The 27,265-nt window shown below is 37.1% G+C and overlaps 6 protein-coding genes and 1 long non-coding RNA gene across 7 annotated transcripts in view; 3 read left to right on the forward strand and 4 right to left on the reverse strand.

Annotated features, from left to right (window-relative positions):
• The window catches only part of LOC120159620, a 27,160-nt gene extending 8,250 nt beyond the window's left edge, over positions 1–18,910 (reverse strand). Inside the window, exons 1-2 of the long non-coding RNA XR_005519368.1 lie at positions 18,900–18,910; positions 4,308–4,319 (exon numbers count right to left, since the gene is read on the reverse strand). This is a non-coding gene — a long non-coding RNA (uncharacterized LOC120159620). The remainder of the gene's footprint in view (positions 1–4,307; positions 4,320–18,899) is intronic.
• On the forward strand, positions 487–5,618 carry LOC120159613 (IAA-amino acid hydrolase ILR1-like 4). The gene is made up of 5 exons (XM_039170191.1): positions 487–969; positions 1,159–1,284; positions 4,458–4,772; positions 4,845–4,973; positions 5,080–5,618. The coding sequence occupies exons 1-5, from the start codon at positions 595–597 to the stop codon at positions 5,485–5,487; spliced, it is 1,353 nt and encodes a 450-aa protein (XP_039026122.1). The 5' UTR covers positions 487–594; the 3' UTR covers positions 5,488–5,618.
• Positions 7,925–10,321, forward strand: LOC120159612 (putative disease resistance protein RGA3). The gene is made up of 2 exons (XM_039170190.1): positions 7,925–9,858; positions 10,119–10,321. The coding sequence occupies exon 1, from the start codon at positions 7,959–7,961 to the stop codon at positions 9,828–9,830; it is 1,872 nt and encodes a 623-aa protein (XP_039026121.1). The 5' UTR covers positions 7,925–7,958; the 3' UTR covers positions 9,831–9,858; positions 10,119–10,321.
• Positions 12,218–18,168, reverse strand: LOC120159616 (glycosyltransferase BC10-like). The gene is made up of 3 exons (XM_039170194.1): positions 17,809–18,168; positions 16,345–16,992; positions 12,218–12,227 (listed from the first exon to the last, which is right to left on the reverse strand). The coding sequence occupies exons 1-2, from the start codon at positions 18,061–18,063 to the stop codon at positions 16,354–16,356; spliced, it is 894 nt and encodes a 297-aa protein (XP_039026125.1). The 5' UTR covers positions 18,064–18,168; the 3' UTR covers positions 12,218–12,227; positions 16,345–16,353.
• Positions 13,529–16,048, forward strand: LOC120159615 (siroheme synthase-like). The gene is made up of 5 exons (XM_039170193.1): positions 13,529–14,271; positions 14,390–14,467; positions 14,594–14,663; positions 15,367–15,641; positions 15,784–16,048. Exons 1-5 carry the CDS (start codon positions 13,708–13,710, stop codon positions 15,928–15,930), a joined length of 1,134 nt encoding a protein of 377 aa, XP_039026124.1. The 5' UTR covers positions 13,529–13,707; the 3' UTR covers positions 15,931–16,048.
• Positions 18,911–19,617: 707 nt separating the features above from the next.
• Positions 19,618–21,047, reverse strand: LOC120159619 (40S ribosomal protein S30-like). The gene is made up of 3 exons (XM_039170198.1): positions 20,962–21,047; positions 20,566–20,703; positions 19,618–19,817 (listed from the first exon to the last, which is right to left on the reverse strand). Exons 1-3 carry the CDS (start codon positions 20,963–20,965, stop codon positions 19,771–19,773), a joined length of 189 nt encoding a protein of 62 aa, XP_039026129.1. The 5' UTR covers positions 20,966–21,047; the 3' UTR covers positions 19,618–19,770.
• A 2,037-nt stretch (positions 21,048–23,084) lies between these two features.
• LOC120159614 (transcription factor bHLH87-like) lies at positions 23,085–24,490 on the reverse strand. Its single transcript, XM_039170192.1, has one exon. It carries the CDS (start codon positions 24,486–24,488, stop codon positions 23,304–23,306), a length of 1,185 nt encoding a protein of 394 aa, XP_039026123.1. The 5' UTR covers positions 24,489–24,490; the 3' UTR covers positions 23,085–23,303.
• Positions 24,491–27,265: the final 2,775 nt, after the last annotated feature.

Consider the following 27,265-nt stretch of genomic DNA (forward strand, 5'->3'; position numbering starts at 1 on the left):
AACAAAATAATATCGTTTAAATAAATATTGAGTTTGAAACATTGTATACGTAAAAAATCTCCATTAATAAGTTCTCTCATTAAAATTAAATGTATGACACTGATCGGTTTAAATTAAAAACGAAAAAACTTTGAAAAATTGAAAGAAAAAAATTATACGTATAATTATACCCCCTAAAGTTCTTAAAAAAGATTGATTTTGCTTAACATCAATATCCAATGCATAATTTACATGAACAATGGCGCATCTTCTCTCAAATTTGAAGTGAACTTTTCTTTAAAGAAACTTGCTTCTTTTTCTACCGTCTTCCTGCTACGTATTACAGCCGCCAGAAATGTCATAAATAGTTAAGATAATTCAGCACGTGTAGCAGCTGTGGCCTGTGATAATTACAGCTATCTTTCTAAAAAGCCAGCTACGGCTTTTTATAACGAAAGACAACTCAAAGCCACTGTTTTCAGTGGCGAGCATCCATTTGGACATTTCCAAACACTATCTTCAATCATTTGTTTTTAACAAAAGCCATCAAATAACCCAACTCTTGTTCTTCACCCACCGATTTTCCTTTCTGTCCCCAAAATCAAGCTTTGATTTATGGAAACAGGCATGGGGTTCACCAAGTTGGTCTCTTTTGTTCTCATACTTCATCATCTCCTTAATCCAACAGTTGTTTCATCATCTTCTCTGAGCTCGTCAAATGAGTTGTCTGAAATCCCCAACAAGTTTCTGGATTTCGCTAAAGAAAAGGAGCTTGTTGATTGGATGGTGGGAATCAGGAGGAAAATACATGAGAATCCTGAATTGGGATTTGAGGAATTCGAGACTAGTAAGTTGATTAGATCAGAATTGGATAAACTGGGTATTCCTTACAATTACCCCGTTTCAATTACTGGTGTTGTCGGCTTTGTTGGGACTGGTAAACCACCTTTTGTTGCCATAAGGGCAGACATGGATGCTCTCCCTATTCAGGTTTGAAAATTTCCGTATCATTTGTGCCGGGTTTTAGTATAGATATCAGATTTTAGGAAATATTCGTGGACGAAGATAAGGCTGAACTACGTTAAAATTCACCTCTTATGCGTGATCTTTCTATGTTGATATCGTTTTGAACTTTTGATTATTTTGTGCTCACAAGTTCCTTATTGTTGAAATCTGTAGGAAGAGGTGAATTGGGAGCACAAGAGTAAAATTCCTGGAAAGATGCATGCTTGTGGGCATGATGCTCATGTTTCAATGGTTCTTGGTGCTGCTAAAATATTAAAAGAGCATGTTGAGGATTTGAAGGTTTTCCTCTCAAACTTCATGTTTAATCACTTGTTTTATGATTTAATCATTGCTCTCCTGTTCTTGATTGTTAATTTGTTTATCAGAATGTTGGGAAATAAACGAGTAAACAAGTAATTTCCTATAATCAGATTAGTGAGAATGCGAAATAAAAGCGGAAAAATAATACCCGAAATTGATAACGGAGTTCAGCCAATTTTGCTTACGTCTCCGGACTGCTGCAGATTTTTTACTAAGAGAGAAATTTTACAGGTGTTTACAAAACACTCACTACTCACAAGAAAACTCTCTAGTATTGGGAGAAAGAAATGATTTTTGAGATTTTAGGATGATTTTGAAGCTAAATGAGCTAGGGTATTTATAGTTGAAACTTAGGGACTAATCTTTGTAAATACCCTAAAGTTCAATTATTCAATTTTGTAATTAACCCTATTACAAAATAATAAAAAAATAAGCAGCCCCCTCCCAAATTCAAAGCAGCAGCAAATTCAAGCAGCCGGCTGCTGCTTTGAATTTCAACAATCTCCCACTTGAAGACTGATTTTAATCTGTCTTCACACCTCGATCAATGCAGCAGCTTGTCTAGTCTTGTTACTTTAGCATGCCAACTGAAGTTGAACACAACTTCAGTTTGTCTGTGGTCACCATCTTTGTCAACATGTCTGTCGGATTTTGAGCTCCACTAATCTTTTCAAGTTTCAAAATCACATCTTCCAGAAGAGACCGGATAAAATGATATCGCAATTGTATGTGCTTCGTCCTGGAATGAAAAGACGGATTCTTCGCTATATGGATAGCACTTTGACTGTCGCAATACAATATATTGTTTTCTTGTTTCTTGCCTAACTCTTTCAAGAAACTTTGGAGCCAAACCATCTCCTTGCTGGCTTCCGTAACAGTGACATATTCTGCTTCAGTTGTGGAGAGAGCAACTATCTTCTGTAGTTGAGAAACCTAACTCACTGCAGTTCCTCCTAGAGTATAGACATACCCTGTAGTGTTTCTTCTGATGTCAACATTTCCGACTAAGTCAGCATCTACATAGCCTGTCAGTATCGTATCTCTACCTTTGAAATAAAGTGCTTTGTTTGTAGTACCCCGCAAATATCTGAGGATCCATTTGATAGCTTCCCAGTGTACCTTGCCTGAATTATTCATGTACCTGCTAACAGCTCCCACTGCTTGAGTAATATCTGGTCTAGTACAAACCATGTCATACATCAGACTTCCAATTGCTGAGGCATACGGCACCTTCATCATGTGTGCACGTTCTTCCTCCGTCTTTGGTGACTGTTCTTTGGAGAGTCTGAAATGAACATCTAAAGGTGTACTTACTGGTTTAGCATCTTGCATGTTGAACCTGGAGAGTACTTTGTTGATGTACTCAGCCTGTGATAACATCAAAGTCTCCGACTTTGTGTCTCTTTTGATCCTCATCCCAAGAATCTGCTTTGCAGCACCCAGATCCTTCATAGCAAACTGCTTCGACAATTTTTGCTTCAAGTTTATAATCTCTTGCATGTTTGAGCCTGCAATGAGCATGTCATCAACGTACAACAATAAAATAATGAAGCTATTGTCGAACCTCTTGATGTAGCAACAATGATCTGCTACGATTCGAATTCCTTTCTGAAGTTCTCCATCTGGACTCCGTGTGCAAGGCTGAGGAGGTTGATGCTTCACCCGATTCTCTCCGTCGAATTTATTCGCTCAGTACCAGATCCCGAACATCGTCGAATTTTAATTTGTTGTTTCCCGACGAGCTGCTGACTGCTGTAACAGTAGCATTCCAACTGTCTGGTAAAAATTATAAGAGAATTAAAGCTCGAACTTCATCATCGAATTCAATTTCCACTGAACTCAACTGAGTTGTGATTGTGTTGAGTTCATTTAGGTGTTGTGCCACCGATGCCCCTTCCGTCATCCGCAAATTGAATAATCACCTCATCAAATGAACTTTGTTTGAGGCTGATGGCTTCTCACACATACTAGAGAGAGTCGCCATAAGACCCGCCGTGGTCTTTTCCTTTGCTATGTTGAAAGCAACATTGCGGGATAACGTCAGTCGGATAACTCCGAGGGCTTGTATGTCGAGAAGAGCCCAGTCTTCATTTTTCATGCCCTCTGGTTGTTTTCCTGTGAGGGGTTGATATAGATTTTTCTGGTACAAAAAATCTTCAATCTGCATCTTCCAAAAGCCAAAATCTGCACCATCGAACTTTTCAAATTTCACATTCCCTTCCTCTGCAGCCATCGCTCCCACTCGAATCTGGCTTCTTTGGATCGTTTCTGACAATTCTTGCGAACCACCGTGTATTAGAACACCTCCGTCGACAAATTCGTATCGCCGACAAAATTTTTACTATTCACGAAATTTACTATTCACGTGAATAGTAACCTCGCAAAAATTGACAAAATTCACAACCAAATGCTCTGATTACCAGTTGTTGGGAAATAAACGAGTAAACAAGTAATTTCCCTATAATCAGATTAGTGAGAATGCGAAATAAAAGCGGAAAAATAATATCCGAAATTGATAACGGAGTTCAGCCAATTTTGCTTACGTCTCCGGACTGCTGCAGATCTTTTACTAAGAGAGAGATTTTACAGGTGTTTACAAAACACTCACTACTCACAAGAAAGCTCTCTAGTATTGGGAGAAAGAAATGATTTTTGAGATTTTGGGATGATTTTGAAGCTAAATGAGCTAGGGTATTTATAGTTGAAACTTAAGGACTAATATTTGTAAATACCCTAAAGTTCAATGATTCAATTTTGTAATTAACCCTATTACAAAATAATAAAAAAATAAGCTGCCCCCAATTCAAGCAGCCGGCTGCTGCTTTAAATTTCAACACAGAATCCAAATTTGTTGAGCCTCTTGTTGAAACATGGCTGCAACCTGCTTTTAGTATGTTCTGACCGAAGTACTCGGCTTAGTCAGAGAATCAGCAGGTAGAATCATGTAGATATTACCGACATGATTCTCGATTTCATGGCTGACTATCGATAATTTCGTAAACCACTATGTTAGTCTGTGATTATGTAGTTGGTACCAGTTTTCCTACAGATATTGACATTGTCCCATGAAAGTTTCAACTGTGTTAGGCCTGTTAGCTTCCTTGTTTCTCTTATGGGATGCTTGATGCTGTTTGGTTTTGTTTCGTAATCAGGGTACGGTTGTTCTTGTTTTCCAACCAGCAGAAGAAGGCGGTGGAGGGGCAAAGAAGATGCTAGATGCAGGCGTGTTGGACGATGTTGATGCAATCTTTGGACTGCACGTTTGGCATGAGAAACCGATCGGTACGGTGGCCTCCAAGCCGGGTCCTTTATTAGCTGGAAGTGGCATCTTCAATGCTGTAATAAGCGGAAGAGGAGGCCACGCAGCCATTCCTCACCATTCGATAGACCCGATTTTGGCGGCCTCGAACATTATTGTCAGCCTACAACATCTTGTTTCGCGTGAAGCTGATCCATTGGATTCCCAGGTACATTTCTTCCTTCCAGCCATTGCTTCCTTTCTTTGAATGCGTCCTTTTTGTGATACTATTTCCTTGTAGGTGGTGACCGTTGCACAGTTTCAAGGAGGCGCAGCGTTTAACATAATTCCGGATTCAGTTACAATTGGAGGGACTTTCCGGGCTTTTTCGAAAGCGAGTTTAGTACAACTTAAGCATCGGATCGAGGAGGTAAGTACACAAGGAAAGCCTTGTGAATGACTGAACGTTTCGGAAAAAAGGTTCATACATGTTATGATTTTACCATCCCAGAAATCTGATTTAGTCAAGTCGACAGGTTATCAAAGGGCAGGCTGCCGTGCAAAGGTGCAATGCAACCGTTGATTTTCACGATAAACCAGTGCCCCATTTCCCTCCAACCGTAAATGACGAGGACTTGCACGAGCATTTCCGGAAAGTTGCAGGGGTTATGCTCGGCATCGACAATGTTGAAGACATGAAACCATTGATGGGATCCGAGGATTTTGCATTTTACCAAGAGGCGATTCCCGGATATTTCTTCTTCCTAGGGATGCAAGATGAGAGCAGCCCGAAACTCAGCTCCGTCCACACACCGAACTTCATTATCAATGAAGATGTTCTTCCTTATGGTGCTGCTCTTCATGCATCATTGGCTACAACCCATCTCCTTAAAGCAGAGCTGAAACTTCGTTCCACAGAGGGCACTTTACATGATGAACTGTGAAGATCCTTGTACTGTCTTTAATGATGTTAGCACTTCAATTTTTTTAAAGAAATAATATAGAATTCAAAGTTAAAAGTTAAATGTGATCATTATAACTCTATTTTTATAGAATATGTTTCAAAATCATTGAATAAGAAAATAATCAGAATTATGGGCAGAAGTTATTAGATTCCATCAGAGAAGTTAATAAAATTATAATGTAAGAAAAAGTAAAAAAATAAAAGGGTTATGTAAATAGACTTCTCCTGTGGTCCTAGCTCACTGCGGTCCTACCTCACTGTTCTGTTCGTGCAGTGATCGACTTTCTCATAAAGCTTTAGAATTTAACTTTATTCAGAATTATGTTTGTGTCTGATTATATGATTAAATTTATTAAATTAAAATTAAAATTAAAATTAAAACTAAATAGATAAAATATATAAGTATTGAGGATTAAATATATAATTATATCAATTATGTTAATGGTAGGTAGCTTGATTGATATCATTTAAATAATGAAGTGGTCTGTTTGAAAAAAATAGAAGAGCATTGGTCAACTTAGAATTTTTCTATAATTAAGTGGTCATAGGTGTAAGTTACCCTAATTGTTTTTTACCCGAACTTCCTCAGCTAAAGACTTAAGAGTTAATTGGTGAAAATAGAAGATCATTGGTCAAATTAGAATTTTTCTATAATTATGTGGTCATAGGTGTAATTTACCCTAATTGTTTTTTACCCGAACTTCCAAAGCTAAAGACTTAGAATTAATTGCATCATAAGTCCTCAAATTATGACTCTTATTCTTGATTAGTCCTAAACTTTTAAATATTTTAATTTCATCCCTAACAATGACTATCATTCTATATTAGTCCTCCAACTTTTGAACATTTTATTTTCATCCTTAAACTATGACCTTCGTTTTAAATTAGTCCTCAAACTTTTTGAACATTTCAATTTCATCCCAAACTATGTGTATATAATAATCACATCATTTGTTAATAAAATCGTTATACCAAGTTATTACATGTTTGAAAACAATAAAATTTAGGTTAAACTATGCTTGAAGCTGATTACATATTTGGATGACTTTAGGGATGAAATTGGGAGATTCAAAAGTTTAGGGACTGATTTAGAATGAGAGTCATAGTTTAGAGATGGAATTGGAATATTTAAAAGTTTAAAGATTAGTTTAGAATTAAAGTCATAATTTTGGTAATTGAATTGAAATATTAAAAAATTTAAGTACCAATTTAAAATATAGTTATAGTTAAAGTACATATGATGCCTCAAAGACCTATATAAACAAATTCGAAAGGGAAGACGACTTAAAACAAAGGAAGTCAACCTCATCGTTAACCTTATCCTCTCTACTTCTACCCCGTCGTCTATTCTCAATCGTTTGCTTTGTTAAAAATGGCGGAAGCGCTTGTTTCTGGAGTCTTTGAACGACTAACCTCGATCAGCCTTCAAGTTGCTGAAAACGGGGTGAGACTCGTTGTTGGTGTTAACGAAGAAGTCGAGAAGATCGGCTCTACTCTGCGCACCATCCGAACTGTCCTTGCAGACGCAGAGAAAAGACAAGTGAAAGAGCAGGCTGTTAAGCTTTGGCTTGATAAGCTTCAAAACGTTGCTTATGATATTGAAGACGTGTTGGATGAATGGAGCACTGCCATTCTCAAATCACAAATCGAGGAATCTCAAAGATTTTCAACTTCTTCGGTAAGATCTCTTCAACCCTCCGGAATTTCTATTCCACGACTTGTTGGACGTCGTACAATTGCCGTCAAGATCAAAGAGCTAAACGAAAGGCTTCAAGTCATTGCAAAAGAGATAGATGATTTTTCTTTCATTGTAAATCTAACTCGGAACAATGACGTAGAGCCTGAAAGAACCAAGACCACATGGTTTATTGATGTTTCTGAAATACGTGGTCGAGACCAAGACAAAAGCACCATTGTTAGCATGTTGCTAAATGAAAGCAGTGCTGAAGAAAGGGGAATTCCTTTAATCTCCATTGTGGGGATGGGAGGGATAGGGAAACGGCTTTAGCCCAAATAGTTTACAGCGACTGTGAGGTGACCGCCTATTTTCAGAGGAAACTATGGGTGTGTGTTTCAGATCCCTTTGATGAGATGCGGGTTGCAAAAGCTACTCTTGAAGCTCTAACGGGTACTCCCTCAAGTTTCAGTGAGTTGAACACCGTGCTTGAGAAAATTCATGAATATATTGCTGGAAGAAGGCTCCTACTTGTTCTTGATGATGTCTGGACAGAGGATGAAAGGAAGTGGCAATCGTTGAAATACTGCCTTAACAGTGGTGCTGCCCCAGGAAGCAAAATCTTGGTGACCACACGCAAGGAAAATGTTGCTACTATAATGGGTTGCACCCAAATTTTCCATTTGGGGAGCTTATCCAAAGAAGAGTGTTAGTCCTTATTCAGTCACATAGCCTTTTCTGGAAGGAATAACAGAGAGCGTGGGTGCTTGGCAGACATGGGGAAGAAAATTGCAGATAAGTGTAAGGGCTTGCCACTTGCAGCAAAAACACTCGGAGGTCTTTTACGTTTTAAAAGATCTAGAGAACAATGGCAAAGAATCTTGGATAGTCATATGTGGGAGCTTGATGAGGCTGAAAGCGGTCTTTTTTCTCCCTTATTACTAAGCTATTATGATTTGCCAGCACCATTAAGGCAATGCTTCTCATATTGTGCCATTTTCCCTAAAGATCATAAGATAGAGAAGGATTTGTTGATCAAGTTATGGATGGCTCAAGGTTTTCTTGGAGAAGGAAATGAGATGCAGATTGTTGGTGAAGAGTACTTTGATAACTTAGCAATGTGTTCTTTCTTTCAAGAGTTTGAGATGGATGAAAATGATGATGGCATAATTAGATGCAAAATGCAAGATATCGTGCATGAATTTGCTCAGCTTTTGAGAAAAGGAGAATGCTCTATAGTAGCAAGCAATGGCTTTGAAGAGCAAAGAGCTGAATTGTATCATGAAAATGCTCGTCATGTAAGAGTAATTCTTGATAATGAACAGGCTGTGATTCCAAGCTCCCTTTATAGTGCTATAAAGCTTCGTAGCCTCATAGTTGATTCATGTCCTCATAGCGCATCAAGTCTAAATGCATCTTTGCGGACAGTATTTGATCATTCGACTAGTCTAAGGTTGCTAAACTTGAGCAACAATAGATTTCAGAGGCAAACTTCAATAACAGAACTTCCTCGCCAAATAGGGAAGCTGATGCATTTGAGATATCTCAGTTTGGAGGGAAATACAGGATTGGAATATTTGCCTGAGACACTGTGTAACTTATGTAACTTACAAACTCTGAACATCAGGTTGTGCTCAATTCTTAAAGAGTTGCCGTTGGGAATTGAAAGGCTAATCAATTTGAGGCATCTTCAAAATTCTGAAACATATGGATGTGAATCCATGGGACGAAGACTGAAAAGGCTAACACTTCTACAGACATTAGAAGAGTTTGTAGTGGTTAATGGTAGGTCCATGCCATATCATCGGGCACCGATTCTAGGTTTGGATAGGATTCCAGAAGATTTGGATAGGTCCAGCCTCGTTGATTTGGGAAGCTTTGCTCATCTTAGAGGGAATCTCAAGATAATAGGACTAGGAGATGTGAGAAGACGAACAGATGCAGAGAAAGCTAAACTTTGGGAGAAGACTGATCTCCGAAATTTGACTCTCTCGTTTATTTCCATGTGCAAAGACAAAAGATTTCCCAGACAAGCATCTGCTCCTGAATCGCCTGTTCTTGAAGCATCTATTCTTGAAGCCTTACAACCACCTCTGTATCTGGAATATTTGAACATAAATCGCATGAATGGTCCTACCACATTCCCCAGTTGGATGTTGTCGTTGACGATGTTGAGGAGGGTTACACTACAGGCTTGTTTTAATTGGAAAACCTTGCCTCCCATGTGGAAATTGCCAGTCCTTGAACATCTAGAGATATGGGAAATGAAGAATGTGAAAGAAGTAGGCCAAGAATTCATGGGAGCAGAGGGCGAAACATCTTCATCATCAGATAATAACAATATCGCCTTCCCCAGCTTGAAACATCTTAAATTTCAATTTATGGAAGAGTGGCAAGAGTGGAATTATGGGAACCTACTCACTACTATGCCACTTCTTTCTTCCTTGAGAATCAATAGTTGCCTCAAGTTAAAGTCGCTGCCCCGCCAACTTCTTCAGAAGACAACTCTGCAAGTATTAGATATCTTCGATTGCCCGATCCTGAAGGAGCGTTGTTTGAGGAATGGGACAGGGGGGGACTGGCCCTACATCTCTCATATCCTCACCATCACAATTGATGGTGAAAACATACAAAGAGATAGGAATTGATCAAGCTCTTCTTGGCTTCAAAGATTTGGTATGATAATCTTCATTTTTATGGAGGAAACGATCATTTACAAGGCCATTTTCCATGCTTTGCAACAAACTTCATATCCATTTTTAGTTTCCTGCTATGTCTGTAAAGAGTTCGGGTCATCATTCCCATATGTAACAGCCATTCTCTCTTACACATGAAGCAATACATTTAAACAAGCAATTCTTGAACATTTATACTACGCATGACAGTTGTGCACAATTGCCTAACATTTGTCTGAATCATTTTTACCCCATTGTTAGGTAAGCTGTGGAGGCATTTACCGGGATGCTACCAATCTTCCCAAAACCTGATCTTTACAAAATCTTGCAGCATTAAATCAGGTAGCCAATCAACTTTGCATTTGCTTTTCCTTTGTAATCTTCAGGCAGCTATTATGCATCTATATTTGTGTGTAATATGAGACATCCTGCATTCCAAATAATATGTTTGCATCATATTTGAATACATTGTTTTTGAATGAGTGTTCAGTTCTTAATTATGTTTTTGTTTTGGAAAATTTACTTACAGTATTAACATGCCATTAGCTTTCATTGTTCGAATCCAACACCAATTAGTTAAGGGTTATGCCATCTGATAATTCCAATCTATATCTGCATCTATGCTTGAAGTCAGCCACACATCAAAGTTAGAGTTAAAAAGCATGTCTACTACTTAAACTTGTCATTCTCATTTTAGTACTATTTGTATCTGGTACGAATATATTTGAATATATATATATATAGAAAATGATCTTTCAAATATATGAAAAATCACCATACTCATATGACAGACATATCTGAGTTCAATGCTCTTCCCAAGTCTAAAAAAGTTAGTATCGAATAATTACATTTTGTACTGGATATTGTCTGCTAACAGCATCATCTTTCCTCGAATCATTATGTTAGGAGTCAAAATCAATCACCACCACTTGGTGATTGTCTTTCTCAGAAGCAAGATTCAACTCAAACTGGAAATTCTCCCTCTTCAAACCAATCACATTAAACCAAACTGATCAATTTTTTTTTCTTTTGGTTTGAACCAAACAACGGCGAAGACCCAACACTTTGCTAAAAGGAGAAAAAAAAAAGGGTGGGAGCAACCGGTGAACAAGGGCTTAAATGACTTATGCAATTCGTAGCAGGTTATACTCCAGCATGAACCAGAACAACACATCATACAAAGTAATACTTACTGGCAATGAGAGAACGAAAAATTCCCTGCAGTCTTCTTCCTGTCATGTTTCTTGATTCACCACTTGTGATTTGAGTTCAAATAAACATGAATGCATTTTCTGAAACTTATATCAAGAAGTAGCAGTTGTTTGAAAACCGTTAAAAGCACCGGCAACATTGATCTTCACCGTTGGTTGATGATTATATCAACAATTCAACACAAAACCCCAGCCAAGATTAATCAGAACTTCCTCCGCAAACTAAACTCCTGCGACAGATATATTAGATTAAGCAAATAATCATATATATGCACACGAGGTAGCATAACAATTGCAAAGTTGTATTGCAGTCTAGTGTAGAATTTCGATTGTAGAATCAGCAGTTTGATATATTTCACTTCCAGGTGATTTCATTCTCTAGGTGAGTTTCAGATATTTCCCTCCTGTTAGCCAAATCTAGCAGCTTATCATGCAGCAGAACTCAAGAATGAGCACTAATTAGCAAACACTAGATTGACTAATCCTTTTATAAGCAACCAAAACTACCAAAAGAGAATAAGTAAACTACTTATTACTTACATAATTGAGCATCGGGTTCGAGGCCTTTCTTCCGTGCCATATCCTTCTATTGGAAGTTAAAGAACAACCTTGATTGCAGTATCGAAAACAGTTTTGAAATTTTGAATAGTAAATGGAGATTCAAAATAAGTTGCATTTTGTTAAAAATGGAAGACTCCGGGATATAGTCCACTTTAGGGGTCTCACTGCTTTCCCTCGTTGGATGTTGTCATTGACGATGTTAAGAGAGTTCACTTGCAGAATTGTCTTGACCGGGTAAGCTTGCCTCCCTTGGGAAAGTTGCTGTCACTCGAGTATCTTAGCAGAGGCAATGCAGAAAGTGAAAAGAGTAGGAGAAGAATTTTTGGGTTTAGAAAGAGAACTGGGTCAAGCATCTTCTTCCTTCTCATCTTTTTCTTCATCATACACTGCATTCCCTCAGTTGAAGTCCAGTTTGTGGATGCCGAAGAACAGCAAGAGTGGGAATATGGGAACCGATTCACAAGCAGAGGAGAAAATGATATCACAGTTATACCATGTCTTCATTCCATGTACATTTATAGTTGCTCAAAGTTAAAGAAACAGACACTCCATCTGTTTGAGAAGACAGCTCTGCAACAATTGTGTAACCTCTGGATGCCTTGTTTTGAAAGGAGAGGACTGGTCCTATATCTCTCAAATTCTCAACATTCAAATTGAAGGTGGATTGGTGCAAGGGAAGGACTTCTCATTTCCTTTTCACTCAGCAGTCTTGCAGATGCAAATTTAAATTTGTTGTTTGAAATTCTTGAGCTATCTTAACAATAAAAGGGAGTATTGTTCTTCTAAGAAGTATTAGATTCGAGTAATTACACCTATAAAGTGTGTCTGCCTGTGCGTTCATTGTCAATTAACTAAATTATTACTAAACATATATTACTTTATAATCATTCTACACTAATTAAAAAAATTGTTTGATTAAAAAATTTAACTATATAAACTTAATTAGATCCGTTTTTCTAAAAGATTTAATTAATTCTTTTATCTTTATTAAAATAAATTTTACCATGAAGTCATTAGAAATTAATATTTTTTTATATTTTTTCAATTCAACTCAACTCAAAATACAAAAATATAATAACTTTTTATTGTATGCCGTCTCTTGATTGATTAAATTATAATTATAAAAGTATAGATAATTGATTTAATAATAATATAGTTTGAGGATTAAACTCAGTACATCACAGTTATATTTTTTTTTAATAAAAAACAAGCTAATTGTCCGTTGATATAAAAAATATATGGGGAAATAATTTTTTTAAATATTTCATTTTCTTTAAAAAGAGAAAGAAATGATAGCAAAAATGTTCCTCCTTCCATTGATTTGCTTTATTTTGGGTGAACTGTATTTAGGGATGGCCATGAGACTTAAATTCGACGGGTTTCGATCTGATCCGATTGGATATGGTTTTTTTTAAAAAAATTTGGTTAGAGTCACGTCGGGTTTTTAAATGTGATGTTCAGGTAGGATCGAGTTCGGTTTTAGGTGAAAATATCCGACCTGAAAAATATATATAGTTTTTCCTTATATATTTAAAGATAATTACAATAATACTCTATATATATTATTTTTCAATTAAGTTACTGTTTTTATTGAATAAAAATAATATTTTTTATTATTTCGGGTCGGATTGGATTTTTAAGTTATATATCGGGTCGAGTTCGTTTCGGGTAAAATTTTATTTTGGTTGAGTCAAATCTCGAGTGGAGGACTCATTGTTCTCGAGTCGGATCGGATGGACTGAAAATGACTAATAAATAAAATGCTCAAAAAAGAGTAAAAGGAAAAGCCTTTGCCCCACTCTAAAAGGCAAAAGAAGACAAATAATTGACCCTCTTGATGCCTCCAAAAGCTCTCACCGAAGTGGCTGAGGCCGTCTTCTCATCCTTCCAAAGAGCATACCAACCCTTTCTTTCATTGCAAACTCCTAATTGAATCCAAACTCTCCATTTCCTCATATATGGTAATATAATATATATTACTATATAAGCAAGAATGTTGAAGAAGTTTTGAATATTGTAGGCTGATTACGGTTTTGAGTTTTTGTTCTGGCATATTTACAGATACCCGGTGAACAAAAATGGCGCTTCCCTATACCTATCACTATAAGCTTTCTTTCTCTGCTCTCAACTTAAAGAAATCTGGGTCTTCGCATTTGCAGACCGTTTTTTGTGTACAGTGCAATTCCAATGTTTCATCTTCACCATTCACGGAGAAACACTCGTTGCAACGATACCAAAGGGACCAGTGGGTCTACAACAACAGCCACAATAGTCAGAAGTTGCTATCTCTCAAAATTGATGATCAAGCCGCCTCTTGCTCCGTACCATCTGATGGCGATTCCACTAGGTTAAACGACATCGCTTTGCAGCTGCCGGAGCTCAGGAAGTTGCTTGAAGTTTTGAAACATAAGAGAGAGAGCCGTGGCGGCCAAGTGCCCGAGAATGGACCGGGGAATGTCTTTTTGGTGGGGACTGGGCCTGGAGATCCCGATCTCTTGACGTTAAAAGCTGTCAAAGTCATTCAAAAAGCTGATCTTTTGTTGTATGATAGGTTGGTTTCTAATGCTGTATTGGACTTGGTTGGCCCCGATGCCAGGCTTCTATATGTCGGCAAAACTGCTGGCTTCCATAGTCGAACTCAGGTAAAATTATTCAATTTATGGATGGTTTATGCCAATTAGATTCCTCAGATATATATATATATATATATATATATATATACAATTGTGAAAAGATTGAGTTTTGTTGCTGTTCTTGCAGGAAGAAATCCATGAGTTACTTCTGAGTTTTGCTGAAGCTGGGGCTAATGTTGTCAGACTTAAAGGAGGAGATCCACTGGTGAGCCATTCCAACAATTACCAACATTTTCCACTTAAATTAGTTGAAATGCCTTATCAAGTTTAGTTCTATTCGGGGGCTTTTTTTTTTCTTTTTTCTTTTTCTGGAATAACTCGTGATTTTCAGGTATTTGGAAGGGGCGGAGAAGAAATGGACTTTCTGCAACAGCAAGGGATTCAGGTCAAGGTTATCCCTGGTATGGTACTGTACATTGATCTTCTCTGATTCACATTTGCAATTCATGATAGATAAATTTCCTTGCTTCAAGGCGAAATATTTGATGATGCTGAAGGGTTGCTGATTGTAAAATACTGTAATTACATCATTTCGATGAACATTTTTACTTCTGATTTCATATCCCCAATTTGCGAAACTGCTGTAGGTGTCTAATGATTTTACATGGTATGGACTTGCCTTAACGTATTCCTTTTCAACTGATTCTTCTATCTTAGGGACGATTGATTAGGTTTTGAAAATTTTCTGAATGGAAATCCTCGATATTAAGGGGTGAAGTGTGTTTTGGTGTGTCAAAACAACAGTGCAAAGATAGAGGGTAAAGCAGAATTGTCTTGATCATATGTCCTGCATTCCAGAGGCTGCATTCACATATTATTCTTAGTTAAGCATGTTTGAAAATAGTTTCTAATGGTAGGAAATATTTTGGATGACGAAAGGGAGCTTTTTTCTTATAGTTTATAACATCTGTTTGAGCAACGATCATATTGGTTCATGTGTTTGAGACAATAACAAAAAGAACTGAACTTGAAGATTTCTTCAATCCTGTAGGCCCTATGAGGACTGCTGAGTTCTGGTTTATGAATGTTGATGAAGAATTGAAAAGCATAGAACTGTTTGTATAAGAAATGCGGTTCAACATTAATATACTTGTTGCCTTGCAGGTATTACTGCGGCTTCTGGAATATCAGCCGAGCTGGGCATTCCTTTGACCCATAGAGACGTGGCAATTAGTGTAAGATTTCTCACAGGTCACTCAAAAGGTGGAACGGATCCTCTTTTTGTTGCCGAGAATGCTGCTGACCCTGATTCAACTTTAGTGGTTTATATGGGCCTATCCACCCTCCCTTCTCTTGCCCAAAAGTTGATACTTCATGGCCTACCACCAGATACACCAGCTGCTGCTGTTGAGCGAGGAACCACGCCTCAACAGCGCACAGTAAGTAGAACGTCATGCGTGATTTCTTCATAAACATTAACACAACATGAATTATTAATGCTTTTGAGGGATATTCAATAAAACCAGAAATCTTGTTTCCATCACGCTAACCTAGTATGGTTGGTCTTTCATAATGATACAGGTCTTTGCAGAACTTAAGGATCTTGTCGATAAAATCAAAACAGCAGAGTTAGTTTCACCAACACTAATCATAATCGGGAAGGTGGTCGCCCTTTCACCTTATTGGCCGCAGTCCTCGAAAGAAGCATCCCGACTTGTTGAAGCCTAACCAAAAGGACATCAAATCTCTAGGCTGCTTTTATCAGTATTTTGACACTTCTTGGACTTGTTAATGTCAACAAGAAGCAGCCACCAAATTTCAGTGCTAATTTTATTTGTTATTTCTTTTGACCATTAGGATTTGAACTATGATTTGAGTTCATTGAAAATGTGTTGATTTACCATAAACTTGAGGAAATTGGGAATAATGTGGAATTTGTACTTGTTAGATACAAATTACAAATATTTCATTCAATCATATTGTATATACATGTAAAGCAAAAATTTTATACCCAGAATTAAGGGTTTGGTTCGGTTCGGTTTGTGCGACCGACTTTATGACATATGGTGAATTGTATTAATCCTCACTAACAGAGACAGGATTAGCTTTAAACATATAACTACAGAAATTCACCTTTGTAACTAAACCTTATCAATACCCAAAAACTTCGGATGCCAACCCTAACAAAGGATCCAAGGCACTTGGAGCAAACTTCCTTGCAAAAAGATAGCAAATAGTAGATGACTGGTCATTATATAAGCAGGATTGACCTTCAAAAATTCTCTTGAGGAAGCCTTTGGTAATATCAGCTTTCCCGAATGTGGCCGGATGAGCGCCGCCCCTTGACCACTCGGTCCAAGTAAGGGTCCTGTTCGCCAAGAGATGAGGCGATTGAATCGTCAGCATTGTCGGGAAATAGTGCTCGTCGACATAACAACCACGAAGGCAGAATTTCTTGAACTTGGGGTAATAAGTGGCGTCTTTAATTATATCAATTGCAAGCTTTCGGTTAACTTTGAACCATTGGGACCCTTTACGCCATTGGCTAAGTGTGACCTCTGGTTGCATGCGTTTAATGTATCGTTTTCTCCCGTGGGGTCCGAGTTCGTCGAACGAGCCCATAAAGCTGTGTTTTGATCTTGATATGTAGTGATAGATTACACTGAAATTGAACAGTGGAATGCAAGACTCGGATAGGAGAATGAACCATTCATTTGAGATGTCGAGCAATGCATTGGCGAGGAGTCTTCTCTCTGCCTCGCACATACTCATCTTTCCCCACTCAACAATCTGCAAAGAATTTTGAATAAATAATCAAATCATTTAAACAAAAACCTTCAGGGAACAAACATCCTGTAACTTTTTCCCTACAGAATTTCGTTTGTTGAAATACAATCATATTTTAAATGACATGTCAAACCGATTATGTTAATCACTATGTTACTTGAATTCGAATGCGAGTGTAGCATATAGGTCTGTATTTAACACGAATATTCTCGAATGTTTTCTGAAGTTTCTGTATGTATTTGGAAGACCTTCATAGAGTCACATTCCCTAACGCGATTTTGAAAATGTATCCGATACATTTCAGACCCTAAAAGATGTACTCATCTAAAATGTTGCTAGTTCATACTTATAACTAACCCTGTTTCTTTATCACATATATCTATTTGAAAATATTAAAGAATACTATGATAGAGGGAAAAAATCTAAGGAAAATAAAGAGCAGATGTTACTCATTTTCGGTACAAGTGTCTGGTATAAGTAGTATTAGATGTGAATATGTTTAGTTTTTCAAAGAATTTTATGTATTTGGAAGGTCTTTAAATGTTCATATCCAATATCCATGTCCAATTATGTTTCAAAAGTCGATACTTCAGGAAAAATGAAGAGTATGTGAGTAGGAAGATGATTAATAAATCAAGCACAGTGGGGAAGAAAAGTTCAGATGTTGCAGGGAAAAACACCTTGGTTATGCACTAATATGCAAGAGAAACGATCCAAAGCTATGTTACTCGGATTTAGATGTTAAAACGATCCAAATAGAGTTATGTTAAGAAGTGTCCTACACAACATATGTGAAAAAAAGAGAGATGAAATTGATACTTGACTTGGGATTTGTCTCCTGAAAAAAACTGATGATGTTGGGTACCCACCAGTGTAGGATGGCAGTGCATGGACATATATGGAGTAAAGCCCTTCATGCTCCTTGAAGAATCTGTCCCAGAGAGGAGCCATTGGCAGTGGCCCCTTGCTCAAGAACATGAAGGCAATTTTTGGGACTCTCCTGAAAGGATACTCCTTGATCCGAGGAACAAATGAAGCTCTCCATAGTAATTCCGTGTCATTCATATCATGCATCGAGCTTGAAGGAGGCCTAATGAAATTTTCCAAGGTATTAGCATATTCAAACCAAGGCAGAACAGTGGATGGTGCTTAATTTGCTGCAATCTGCGGGATCAAGGAAAATCGTACTGAATACGTACTGATGTTCGATAACCAGAGTCCCATGATCAAAAGCAACAAACAAGTTACAAGGTTCCTCAAAGGAAAAGCTCTGGAGAGCTTGTTTTGTTTGCAGGAACTGGTTCTTTACCTTCCTCCATAGCCACCAACCTTGGCTGCATCTCAGCTTTAACCCCTCAAATTAGAACCAACGTTCTGGGTTTTGTATTTCATCTAGAACCAAACAAAGAAGGACCCTTTTAGGATCAAAAACAGCACCAGAAGATAAAAAAAGACAACTTTGAAACACTGTTTTATACAGAAAGGAGATATAAATAAGAACAGCAAAACACTTTTTGAAAAAAGGGGCAAGAAGTTCGGTAGAAATAAATGACTAAGTTCCTATGAAAATAAACACAACGTGCGTACACGATGCTGAAGAGATCTAGATATAAAAGAAGGAACAAAGTTGTTAACGATACGATGGGGTTGTGTTCTTTTTTAGTACAACGTTTAATTAAAAGTAGAAAGAAACCCTTTGAATTAACACAAAATGGATCAGTAATTCCGACTGTCTCTGGTCATAGAAAGAGACAGTATGGGACTTTTCTTTGATGGCTTCAGCCTACCTACAGTGTTTGCGTGTTCTCTTTACCAGTTTAAAATAAGAGGGTAAAGTAACTATTTAGTCACTAAATTATTGGTATATTCCATTCTGATCACTAAATAATTGATTTTATTAATTAAACCACTAACATTTCATTTTGATGCCAATCAAGTCACCTACCATTAAATCAGTTAATCTAGTTCTAATTCTATATGATTTCGTAAAAAGCCTCCTAAAACTTAATGTTTGGTAGTTCTCTAAGTTCTTCCAGGTGTTTGAAGAAACGTCCAAAACATATTTGAATTTTACTTGTTACTTGGTTATGGTGAATGACAAGGAGGGTGCATTAGGATGCAGGTTTAGATGAAGGCAACGAAGGAGGTGCTCGGGAACAATGGGTTGGGGTTGTCGTATAAGACGATGAAGGAAATGGGTTGGTAGTGATGTTAAAAAAGTGGAATCGTTATCTTCACTTGATTGACACTGAAATAAAACATCATCGTTGACACTGAAATGAAACGTCATCGACACCATTTATAAATTCCGTTTAGTGATCAAAATAAAATCGCTTCGTAGTAATGGAAGCTCGATTTAGTAATAAGTCGAATTAATGCCCATTGCTTCAGGGCTGTTATTGTGTAGCTTGGGCAGCTATGACCGGTGTTCAACAATGGGGGACTAACCGCCAATGGTGCTTTTGAAGATGGAATAATATTCTCTATTAGTCGCTCCCTTCAGTTTCAACTATGAATCAACTCTAATTACTGCTAGCCGGGCCAACAAAACAAAGTTGCAAACAAAAGATGAACACATGCCAAAATGTGGATGATTGATAGAAAATGGGACTGATTCGGATACAAACAATAAAATGTTAAATCAAACAGACACCAGTATTATGGTTTTCTTAAACCGAAAAGAGGCTACAAACTAAGAACAATATAATGCTAATGAAGCTAGAAAATGTTCTCAACATAATTTCAGACATCCTACAATGCACGACTCTAAAAGGTCCAACCTCACTTCTCCGAAGAGTTGGGTCCGCGCTTCTTCCCGAAACCAACAACTGCCAAAATAGGAAACAAGCAAAAGGTCCGTCACAAGCTCAACATAATCAAAATTGCAGGATAAAACACAAGCATAAACGTTCTTCAACCAAGCAATTCTCAAAAGAATTTAAGATGGACCATATATGTATATGAACCTGATGCTTGCTAGTCTTCTCCAGTTCATATGGTATGAATGAAATACAAATTATTAGAATCGTAACCCTTGTTTAGGAACTTATATATATGAGTTTTGTGTTTATACACACATATAATTCCAAATAAGTAAATTCAACGGTTTGTTAATTGTTTGGTTAACTTACTGATTTTATAATAAATTATATATTAATGAGATCGCTAGTTTTACTGAATTGGATAGAGCAATCTTAGTAACAAAGACTGAGAATTACTATAAAAAATTCAGTGTCAAGGCACCATATTCACCTTGTCTGAGAATAAATTCCTTCAGGAAAATAGGTTGAACATATAACATACGATCAAAGTTAAAAGACAAGGAAACGAGTCAGATGAGCAGAAAAGAACTAATAACCCTAATAGTTGGTTCAAGAAACCAGCAAATTCATCTCTAAAATGAGTCATTGCAATTAGAGGAACAATCAATATGATTAAGAGCTAATTGAACTGGAATGAACAAAACCGATTGTTTAACCCAATTGTAAACAAAGTTCAAAATCAATTAACATAATTTCAACCTTGTAAAGATCAGAAACAATAAAATATATAAACAAGAAAAGGAGATAAACTAACCGGCAGTCACGAAACGGCGGTTGTACTGCATCCGCTTATAGGCGCGGCCTCTAGGCTTCTTCTTCTTGTCTTGCTTGGCTACTTTTGGAGTTTGCCCTCTCACATTCCCGGCGCGTGCCAACAATCCATGGACCTTACCTGTACGACAATCTCCAGAGTTTCAAATCACGATCCGAAAACGTGATTTCGTCCTCGAAATAGTGGTTTTACCACCGTCTGAGTTACCCGCTACGCCCGTAATAGAGTCCAATAGTGCCCGCGACAGCGCAATCACTGTAAACCTGAAATGACCGAAAATACGACTACGACTTGAAACACTGACATCGGATAAAAAAACAAATTAAAGTAAATAAATAAAAAAAAGGAAAAAAATCACCTCACAAGCCTAGGGTTTACCCATTTTGTGATTGTAGTTGCTTCTCTAAACTCTGATTAAAGGCGGTGAGGGACAATGCCGACTTTCGCTTAGGGTTAGGGTTTTTTTCCAGGTATTTGTTAGATTTTAATCTTAATATTTTTTTTGAAAGTTTAATCTCAATTTTAAGCTGAAATAAAATGGGAATAAAATAAAGACTACAAATAAAAATTATCTAAAAAAATCATCTTCAACTTAGTGTTATTTGAATTGTTATTTTAAATCAAAACTAACAAAATATTTAAAAAAACGATTAATTTAAAAGTCGAGTCACATAATCGGAATTATTTCGACTAAACACCCCTAAATGTTCCTCTTAACAATATTATCTCTAAAGTTCAAACTTGAATATAATCCTTATGAGTGTAATGTGTCTTATCGTTATACCCAACACTCTTTAATATAATCTACAATCATTTCATTTTTGTCACTTTTCATTATGAATGGAACAAATAATACTACAGGTTACCTTCCTATTGGACACCTCGTATGTGTGAGTGTGATGTCTGATAGCTTTGCGAGGTGAGTGAAAGAAATTCTGCAAATTTGCGCACTGTGGTTTTAATGTAAATTAAGAGATCTTACTTTACGAACCTCTGAAGTTGAAAATTGGGGTTGGAACCGGTGACATTAATGGTCATATGTCAACAATTTTATGTGCATATGCTATGGAACCATTTGCAAGTGGATCAAAATATCAAAGGATGTTACAAGCTAAAATGCATTCATGTTCCCTCACTCCCTCTATTGAACGTGTTTGCCTATTGGAGCTTTGTTAATACTAGCTTTCACCTAAGGGATACCTGTAGTTCTTTATTTTATGATAAAGATTCTGGTTTATACATCACTTTTTATTATACCTATAGAGAAAGTAACTTTATCTCTGAAAATATGATTTCTCCCTCAATCTATTAAGATTATTCTCGGAGAGACTTGTTGGAGACCAAGAATCTTCGATAAGATTTTCGTAAAGACCTTTAATAAGCCTGAGAAATTTATGATCATGACCAAATCTGATAACCGGCGGCTATATTTATATAACCTTTGCAAAGATTATACATAGTAATCATGACCTTAAACTTGACAAAAGTACATAAAAAATAATCATTATATGAACATCAATGCCGGTTAGGAAAAATGATTTCTTCTGCTTGAAATATTCTTTCTTTAACTTCCCTCTTCCTCTATATCTTTCGCCACTAATATCACCCGTTAACGATTGATTCTTCATTGACTATAACTTTTTGTCCAAATTAAAGAGTGAATCACGTATATTTAACACTTCTAATAATACAACTTTGTCTTATATTTGGTTTTGGACTTTGTGACTTGCTTTTACAATTAGGATAGCCTATCACAATAGAGCCGAGTAGACACGTCCCTTGGTTGAGCTAATAGTCACTAGTCAGCTCTTAGCAGCACGCAAAGGCAAACCTAGTTGTCCATATGACACCATTGCAACAGCTAAAATCACAACGGCTCAGCACAAAGTCAATTCTCTCAACTTGGAACTCCAAATAAGCTTGTGCACATGCAAATTGGTTATTTTGCAACTCATGACAAACAAAAAACCAAAACCCCCAGCCTGAGATATGGGCCACTTTCTTCAACAGATTATCTAAATTTAGCATATACTTCCAAACCACAAAACTCCCACTTGATCCAATCAAAACCCACCTTTATTTTCACCTTTACAAGAAAAAACTGAAGCATTTAAAAATATTATCAAAAACCCACATCATCATCATAATAATGGAGGCATTATTAGTTGGATAGTTCTAGGGGTTATATAAAGCAATAAAACAAAATTGAGAGTTGAACAACCATATATATTACAAATGGACCTGCCAAAAAAGAAGCATAAACATGTGCTGAGCAATTAGATTCCAGGGTGGTTTTCAAGAGCACGCTTTGGGTTGAATCAAGGAGACTGGTCAGAGAAACCAAAAGAAAAAGGTTTTGAAGTACATAGAAATACGTTAAACAAATTGTATTAAACAAAGCAATAAAGTGATGATCAGAATCACTTTTCTTTGCCCTTGGTCTTAATCATAAGTGCTATAAGCAGACCCTTTTTCATATGAGAAAAGGTTATCAGGAACTAAGCCCCTTTCTGCTCTTGGGTGATGTATACAATGATGGTGATAATCAGAAAATCTATCATTATAAAGATTTTTTTGATACTATGTAATGATGAAAATGACGGTAACCAAGGGATTTGGATTAGTTTCTTTTCTTTCAATATAGTAGTACTTGTTCTGAGACTGGGACATGTCAATCATTAATGGAGGGTTATGAAATGATGATACAATAGTTTGTTTTTTCAACCCTGTGGATGGTGGATATTATTAGGGTTTTGGAGTGGTAAAGAAGAGAAAGCAAGGTCAGGAGGAGGACAATGCATTGGGTCAAGCTTGTTGCCTAGGTTTTCTAGTGCCTTGACTTGGGACCTAAGGAACTTTAGATAATTTGCAGCCTCATCAAGCATTGATGCAGTGTCCATCTTGCTCCCACCAGGAACCAGCTTCTGCAAAACCCTAATTCTCTCACTTATCCTCTCCCTCCTTTGCCTTGCTGCGACAGTTTGTGGATCCGTAGATATCTTGACGTTCTTCCTCTTCGGTTTCTCCACCACTTCCAAACCTAAGTTCACTGGCCTGAACGATGCAGCTCGATAAATCATCTCTTTCATTTGTGCAATGGCCTCTGGATCAGGTTCTTCAACGGAAGAAGATACTGATGAGCTTGCAGGCTGTTGAAAGTTGATATTCGATGAGCTCGGATGCTTTTCCGATCTGATTTTCTCTGCTTTCGGTGGGTTCTCGGGGATGAGCCTAAAACCACCTTCTGTTGCAGAAGAGTCAGTATGAAGAAGATTGAAGTAACCAAAATTTAACTCACTTTGCTCATTCTTTCTCTTTGAAGAATTACTAGACTTTGTTTGCAATGGTTTGCCATTATTGATGCATTGGTCTGAAGCATTCCGGGACACTATTTCATCGAGCTCGTTTACCAGACAATTGAAATCTTTGCTTCCCGTATTTGAGCCATTGTTTTCAGACTCTCCAGATGAAACTGCACTGCTAGCAGCGAAATTCCATGGATTTTTACAACCAGAGAAAATCATGGAAATCCCATCATCTTCAACAGATGTATCAGTGTTGCTATTACTAGCAGAGATCAAACAATCAAAGGACTCAAGAGAGCCTGTTGTTCTACCACCACCATTGATGAATTGTGACTGAACCGGATTACAATAAGCTCTATTCATCAAAGGAGAAGAGCAAAGCCCTTGTGTTAAAGCATCTTCCCAGTTTGCATATTTTTGCAGTTCTTGAATCTGCCAGAAGATATCTTCCGGTAGATCATCGATCTTGCCACCATACATGGAAGAATTTGAAGAGCTGGGAATTAAGAAACAACCATCCTCCATATCGTTTCGTTGATTGTTCCACACGGGCAATGATTTTGCTTCAATTTCTGAAACGTCCCACCCCAATCCATCCATGGAAGAAACTATCTGAGGCAAAGAACAATAAAAAACTCTGGTTATTATATTGCCAAAAGAAACCAAAATCAAACCTCAGCTTAATATCACCTTCTGAACAACCTGGTACTGCCAATAACCGTCCTTAATTCATGATCATGAAAACTGTGATCATCAACAACAAAAAAAGCCACAGCTAACGTCAGTCTAGGCAACTGGAGTTTGTCTTGTATGGAACATAACAAAATTCGATGAAATTTTCCCAAGAAATCATCCAACAAAGGATAAACATAGAAATGAAAGCAATCAAGAAACAAGGAAAACACACAAAAAACTCATCTACCTTGAGCTGTTGTAGAGAGAAGTACTTGCAAAGTATAAGTCGAACGCATGCATGCTTATATAGATAGGACTTGAAAAATGTAAAAGAAAAACAAGGGAAAAAGGGTGGCCAAATAAAATATAATTTAATGTTTGAAAAAGATAAGGCTTTTTGGTCGTTTGGGTGGGTGTGTAAGAGCATATTTCTGCAGATGAGTGCATCAGATATCAGAGAAGCAAGAATTTTTGAATGAAATAAGAACTATATACTATATAATTTGGTTGATTTTAATACGTTAATGCACGCGCGGCAGGGTTATTGCTAGAGCAATTTAGAAATCTAGGTGTATGCAGTTAGAGCTGGGTTAAATTACTAATTAAAGTTACCAGTTTCTCATTTGTATTTTGCAAGTGAAAGAATCAACGTCAGAGGGTGGAATTAGCAGAATATTTAACTCAAGTTTCTACGCTTTATAAGCTCTTTCCCGATACAAGGCTTGATTAATTAAGACTGGCTAACCTGAAAGTGCACCGGAGCTAGCCATGGCTGTGTCTTGGACGAGTTTTTTTATATGGCTAAATTACAATTTCATCACTCAATTTTCTTCTCAATCTTATTTTGGTCACTAAATTTTATAAAATTTCTATTTACTCATTAAACTTTTGATTTCCTCCTATTTTGATCACTCGGGTGTTAAATCATAAATGGCAGCCATGTATGCTGACATGGAATCCTTATGTCATGCATCTCTCTCTCTCTCTCTCTCTCTCTCTCTCTTTATTTTATCTTCTTCATCCAAAGATAAAAATTTTACATTTTCATCATCGTGTCACGTCGATGTTGCAATTATCATTCTCTAACGTCTTCTCCAACCACTCAAGATATAAATGAACTCTCTTCATTGTCTCCTATTACTCTATCAATTTAGATTTTCTTAAAATCGCTTTAAAACTCATGAAACTCAACCCGAAATTTAAAACTCATAAAACCCTAACCACTATGATAGAAAATATCCATTGTTCGATCAACGAAAAATTAAGATATACAACTCGCTTTTGCCTTCTTCACATTCCAATTGTTGAGATCTGGAAAAAGATACTTCATCGTTGAGAAATTAAATGAAATCTAAAATCAAGAGTTTTTTTTATAAAAAGAAGAAATTTGGGGGTCATTTCATAATTTTTAAAAGAAAAGTGTCCAGTCACGACGGTGTTAAGTATTTAATGACAAAGTGACTAAAATTGGAGCAAATTGGAAGTTTAGTGATGTTAGGAAATTGGTTAAGCATGATATTCAAGAAACATTGAATACTTCTCATTCATTCCAGTAAACGGATTACATTGCTTTATAGCAGCTAACAGAAGCTTAGTTCTAGTCTAGAAGCTTTGTAACTACCTTAACTGACTACTAACAGCTCTAATTAACTGACCTTAACTACTTAGCTCTAATATTCCCTCTACTTTCTCCTCCTCCTTCAACAAAGTAACACGCACATCTTAGCCCTGAACAATTGAAAAGATGAACAATTAAATCGAAAGTGCGGATGCTTCCTTCCGTTCACTTGAATCGAAAGTACCGATGCTTCCTTTCGTTCTTCTTGAATCGAAAGTGCCGATGCTTCCTTCCGTTCATTTTGAATCGAAAGTGATGATGCTTCCTTTCGTTCTTCTTGAATCGAAAGTGTCGATGCTTCCTTCCGTTCACTTTGAATCGAAAGTGCCGATGCTTCCTTTCGTTCTTCTTCCTCACCTTCATTTCTTTCTTCTTTATTGTTATTTCAATTATACAAGACCACAAAAAAATACTACGCTACACCATTTACCGAAAATTCCATTGTTCTTTCAAGGCTTTGTTCTTTCCATGAAGATGCTGGTGCAATGATCCATGTGCCATAAACTCGTAAAGCAGAAGCCGTTCTCCACCCTCTTCGCAGTATCCGAGCAGATTCAAAAGATGGCATGGTTCAATCTTGACAATAAATTTAACTCTGTGCGGAACTCTTTCGAATTCTTATGTTTATCTGAAGATATTATAGCCTTTATAACTGCAACAACTGTCCCATCTTTCAATACCCCTATAAAAACGCATGAGAAACTTCTTTTTCCAACCACGGATTCTTCTTTGAATCCACCAGTGGCCCTCTCAAGTTCTTCGTAATTGAACATCCAAGCTCTCCTGATCTTAAGCTCATCGAAGTCGGAACGGATTTTTATGTTTTCTTTTCGGCAAGAAGCAACCTCATTTGCTTTCATGAATTTTGACTCTTTTGCTTTGCAGCGACAGTTATGCAAACTCTCGTTTTTACTTCCATTAGCAGCATCAGAATTCGAAGGCGAAGAACAATTAGAGAAGCACTCCACTGAATTGCAACTAGAACAATTATAATCACAAACACGATCGGCCTTCAAATTACATCCTGATTTTTGGTACATTTCAGCAGGGCAACCAATGCCGAGGTGGCAGTGAAGGAAACGAG

Source organism: Hibiscus syriacus, unplaced genomic scaffold (assembly GCF_006381635.1).
Source record: "Hibiscus syriacus cultivar Baekdansim isolate YM2019G1 unplaced genomic scaffold, ASM638163v2 tig00111366_pilon, whole genome shotgun sequence".
Classification (NCBI taxonomy): Eukaryota; Viridiplantae; Streptophyta; class Magnoliopsida; order Malvales; family Malvaceae; genus Hibiscus; species Hibiscus syriacus.

Excerpts from the sequence above, each read along its gene's own strand:
- LOC120159613 (XM_039170191.1), top strand. The coding sequence starts at position 595 with ATGGAAACAGGCATGGGGTTCACCAAGTTGGTCTCTTTTGTTCTCATA. Across the intron at positions 970-1,158 it reads TGGATGCTCTCCCTATTCAG|GAAGAGGTGAATTGGGAGCA; the intron begins GTTTGAAAATTT and ends TGAAATCTGTAG. Across the intron at positions 4,974-5,079 it reads TTAAGCATCGGATCGAGGAG|GTTATCAAAGGGCAGGCTGC; the intron begins GTAAGTACACAA and ends TCAAGTCGACAG.
- LOC120159612 (XM_039170190.1), top strand. The coding sequence starts at position 7,959 with ATGGGGAAGAAAATTGCAGATAAGTGTAAGGGCTTGCCACTTGCAGCA.
- LOC120159615 (XM_039170193.1), top strand. The coding sequence starts at position 13,708 with ATGGCGCTTCCCTATACCTATCACTATAAGCTTTCTTTCTCTGCTCTC. Across the intron at positions 14,272-14,389 it reads GCTTCCATAGTCGAACTCAG|GAAGAAATCCATGAGTTACT; the intron begins GTAAAATTATTC and ends CTGTTCTTGCAG. Across the intron at positions 14,468-14,593 it reads TTAAAGGAGGAGATCCACTG|GTATTTGGAAGGGGCGGAGA; the intron begins GTGAGCCATTCC and ends CGTGATTTTCAG.
- LOC120159616 (XM_039170194.1), bottom strand. The coding sequence starts at position 18,063 with ATGCATGATATGAATGACACGGAATTACTATGGAGAGCTTCATTTGTT. Across the intron at positions 16,993-17,808 it reads GGAGACAAATCCCAAGTCAA|ATTGTTGAGTGGGGAAAGAT; the intron begins GTATCAATTTCA and ends AATTCTTTGCAG.
- LOC120159619 (XM_039170198.1), bottom strand. Across the intron at positions 19,818-20,565 it reads CCGCCGTTTCGTGACTGCCG|TTGTTGGTTTCGGGAAGAAG; the intron begins GTTAGTTTATCT and ends CTATTTTGGCAG.
- LOC120159614 (XM_039170192.1), bottom strand. The coding sequence starts at position 24,488 with ATGGATGGATTGGGGTGGGACGTTTCAGAAATTGAAGCAAAATCATTG.